At 32.9% G+C, this 3,558-nt stretch overlaps 1 protein-coding gene across 1 annotated transcript; it reads left to right on the top strand.

Annotated features, from left to right (window-relative positions):
• The first annotated feature begins 781 nt into the window (after positions 1–781).
• LOC111402196 (transcription factor MYB36-like) lies at positions 782–2,773 on the top strand. Its single transcript, XM_023030350.1, has 3 exons — positions 782–1,196; positions 1,264–1,393; positions 1,910–2,773. Exons 1-3 carry the CDS (start codon positions 1,061–1,063, stop codon positions 2,586–2,588), a joined length of 945 nt encoding a protein of 314 aa, XP_022886118.1. The 5' UTR covers positions 782–1,060; the 3' UTR covers positions 2,589–2,773.
• Positions 2,774–3,558: the final 785 nt, after the last annotated feature.

The raw sequence follows: 3,558 nt of genomic DNA, 5'->3' as shown, positions 1-3,558 counted from the left end.
TTGGGGTGAACGCGATTTCACTCTTAAATAATGAATACACAATCTTTTTAGTTTCAGTTTTAAATATCTTTCAAGAGCAAATAGTCAAGGTTCTAGATGAACTAAAGCATTAAGTATAAAAAAATTATTTCTTCCACTATTGTAATGTATACTCGATTCTTTTAGTTGTTGAATCACCCTTTAAAAAAAAAAAAATTATTTATTTCAATGGTCTTTGAACACACCTGTGCATAGAATTTTTGGATTTGATATGAAAATAACTATTAACCTAAAAGAGCTTGAATCACTATTCTTAAATCTTAAAAAGGACAAACTTTTAGAATGGAACCTCAAAATATACCATAGCTCGTAAATTAAGTTTAAATAAGAAATCTTTCTTTCTAATGCTCAAACAAGTTTTTGAATTTTAAGATTGAATGAGTGACTATCTAGAGATGACGTATTTATTGCAAATCCCACATTGTTATGCAATAATAATTAATAAATAAGAGTTTGAGCTATTTGACTTAAGATTATTGCATAGTTGTACTTTAGAAATATAACTCCAAGACGCAATATCGTTGACCATTAAGAACCAATTATATGCTCTTACAAGAATAATTATTCGACGACAAGATAAGAGAAGGGAGGCTTCTTCTTGATTTTTGCAGGACCATTATCTCCCTACAATAAATTATTGAAAATCAAGAAAGATAATAATTTTAATATTTGGCATCTAAGTGAAATTTATGCAGTTGTTTGTCATGTTCTACACAATACAGAATTTGAGTTACTAACTATCCAAAAGTGCGTGTACTGCGAGAGAGCTAGAGAGAGAAATGCAAAAACCCTAGATTAGATGGTAAGACTTTTTTGGTTCTTGTAAGTATCACAATCATCATTTGTCTACCTATATATACAGGTCTTCCCTTCTTGCATTTTTCCTCAGCAATCATAGAAAACTTTCTATCTGGTTTTGTTTGGTTCGGAGAGAATTAGAAAAGAAAGATTGAGAAAGCAATTCAGCTTCGAAAAACGTCCCGAAGAGTTAAGTGTTTGTCGATTCAAGTCGGAGAAAAAGATGGGAAGAGCCCCTTGTTGTGACAAAGACAACGTGAAGAGAGGACCATGGTCTTCTGAAGAAGATGCAAAACTCAAGACCTATATGGAGAAATATGGTACTGGTGGCAATTGGATTGCTCTTCCTCAGAAAATTGGTATATATGCATCTCTCTCTCTCTCTCTCTCTCCGTGTGTGTCTCTCATGTTTATATGTATGTGCAGGGCTTAATAGATGTGGAAAGAGTTGCAGATTGAGATGGCTGAATTACCTGCGACCTAACCTCAAACATGGCGGATTCACAGAGGAAGAAGACAACATAATTTGCAGCCTCTATATTAGCATTGGCAGCAGGTCTCTCTCTCTCTCTCGCTTATTCTCTAATTGCAGAGAAAACATCTAGCACATGCAGAGAAATACAGACAAACAAAAAAAAGCAATACATGCCCTGAGTTTCAGATAGAACTATCTAGTTGTCCTTTTGCAAGTGTCTATGATGCTTTTGTTTGAAGAATAACACGTGCATCCTAGTTAGCTAGGACTCATTTTTTTCGGATTAAGCACTGAATCCTTCTCAGGAGAGCAATAAGAAATATTGTGAAATAAAAATCAAACAAAGCAAACACAGTGTTCATATTGGACTCTCTAGTTAATAGTAGCCTCCACTTGTCACTACAGGTGTGACGAAGAAAAAGAAAACAAGTTTTCTCATGCGTCACACACTTTAAAAAAAGGTTCTCTGAAAAATCATTCATACATTGGGAAATTTATGGCAACCTGTTTACAGCATCTTTTGAAAGGTTTCTGTTAGTCTTTACGTCTACTTTTTTGTTGCTCGATCATTTTTATTATAATTTTTGATCTGATCAGATGGTCCATAATTGCTGCCCAACTGCCTGGAAGAACAGACAATGATATCAAAAATTACTGGAACACTAGATTGAAGAAAAAACTGTTGGGAAGGCACAAACAACCTCACAGAAATAGACTGTCCATTTCAGGTCGGGATTCAAATGGTATAGATGACAGCCAAAATTTTCAAAACTTGAGCATGACAACCCTAGAAAGACTTCAGCTACACATGCAAATTAAAACTCTTCAAAATCCCTTTTGTTTATACTATAATCCTGCATTGATGGTTCAAAATTTCCAGTTCTTGGAGGAAAACCAAGACATTCTGATGCAACAAGATTATTTCAATTTGAGCAATTTGAAAGAAGATGAACTTGGAAATTCTATCAATGGAATACCATCTACGGAAAATATTTCAGGGCAATCAAACACTAACACGAACACGGGAATTCAGCCTAGTTCGACATTCATTCAAGCAGAACTTGATGTTGGGTTTATTCCTGCACAAAATTCGATGGTGGTTGATGAGTTTCAATGTTTCAAAGAAATAGATGGCTCAAAATTATATAACCCAAGATGGTTGTCTAATGAATTTGATGTCAATTTAGCATCCTCAAACTCCTGGGATTCTGCTAATGTTCTTCATAAACCCGAAGAAATGTGCCAAAATTACTCAACTGGCTACAGTATACAGTAACAGAAGATACGACTTCGAGGATCTGTAGGAGTTCATTTGTTGCTTTATAAAAGAGGGGAATTATATAAGGTGGAGAACCTTATTATTGGTGTTGTAAATTATGTGAATAATGTTATGTTCTTGTCATCTTGCCAAATTATAAATGTACTAGACATGATTTTTAAAAGAGTTTTGTCATTATTGAAGAATCTCGTTTATTCTCACCAGATTAACTTATCTTTTATCCAATGCTATATACATGCATAATTTTGTGATGCCAATCGGTACTTCAATTATAAATCTCTAGCCCTTGTTTGAACACCTTTTTTGTATAAATAGATTTTGTGATAGTGATTTTTAAAGAATGTGTTGTTAAAAAATAGGAAAAATTTGAGGTTTACGTATAAAATTATTTTATAAAAGAATGTACGGTCAAAAATGAATTTTTGAAAAGTGGGACTTAAACAAGAGTCTAAACATTTATTTTCAAGAACATAAAGGAATTTTGACAAAGGTTGAATAGTAAGCAACATTACAATATATGGGCCCACTAAGTAATATTCTAAATTATTCGTGGCCCCATGTATTGTAATAATGCTTACCATTCAACCTTAGGCGATAATTAAATGTGTAGATTTATAACTGAATTAGTTTCCGTCTGTGTACTTTCATAGGTGTGTATGTATACATCTTTCATGTAAATGTATAGATTTGAAGGCATTCATTGTGCGAGTTCAGATATGTTGTCCTCAAGTTCATGTTGCCAGACTTCCTCTCAATAAACAATTGATACATCAATCTAATTTTACGTCTCATCAATTTTTATTTTATCTAAACGACTATCCTTACATTTTCAAAGTCTTATTCATAAATTACTATGTACTTCTTCATCTATTACTATATATGTAAGTATTTGATATAATGTTGTCCTTTCCATTATTTGTTTTGACTTTAATTGAAGAATGTGTTTTTATGAATATTAGAACTTTAG

The sequence above is a fragment of the Olea europaea genome, chromosome 10, assembly GCF_002742605.1.
Source record: "Olea europaea var. sylvestris chromosome 10, O_europaea_v1, whole genome shotgun sequence".
Lineage (NCBI taxonomy): Eukaryota > Viridiplantae > Streptophyta > Magnoliopsida > Lamiales > Oleaceae > Olea > Olea europaea.
Note: the sequence above shows the minus strand (reverse complement) of the source record. Positions and strands in the feature narration are given on the sequence as shown.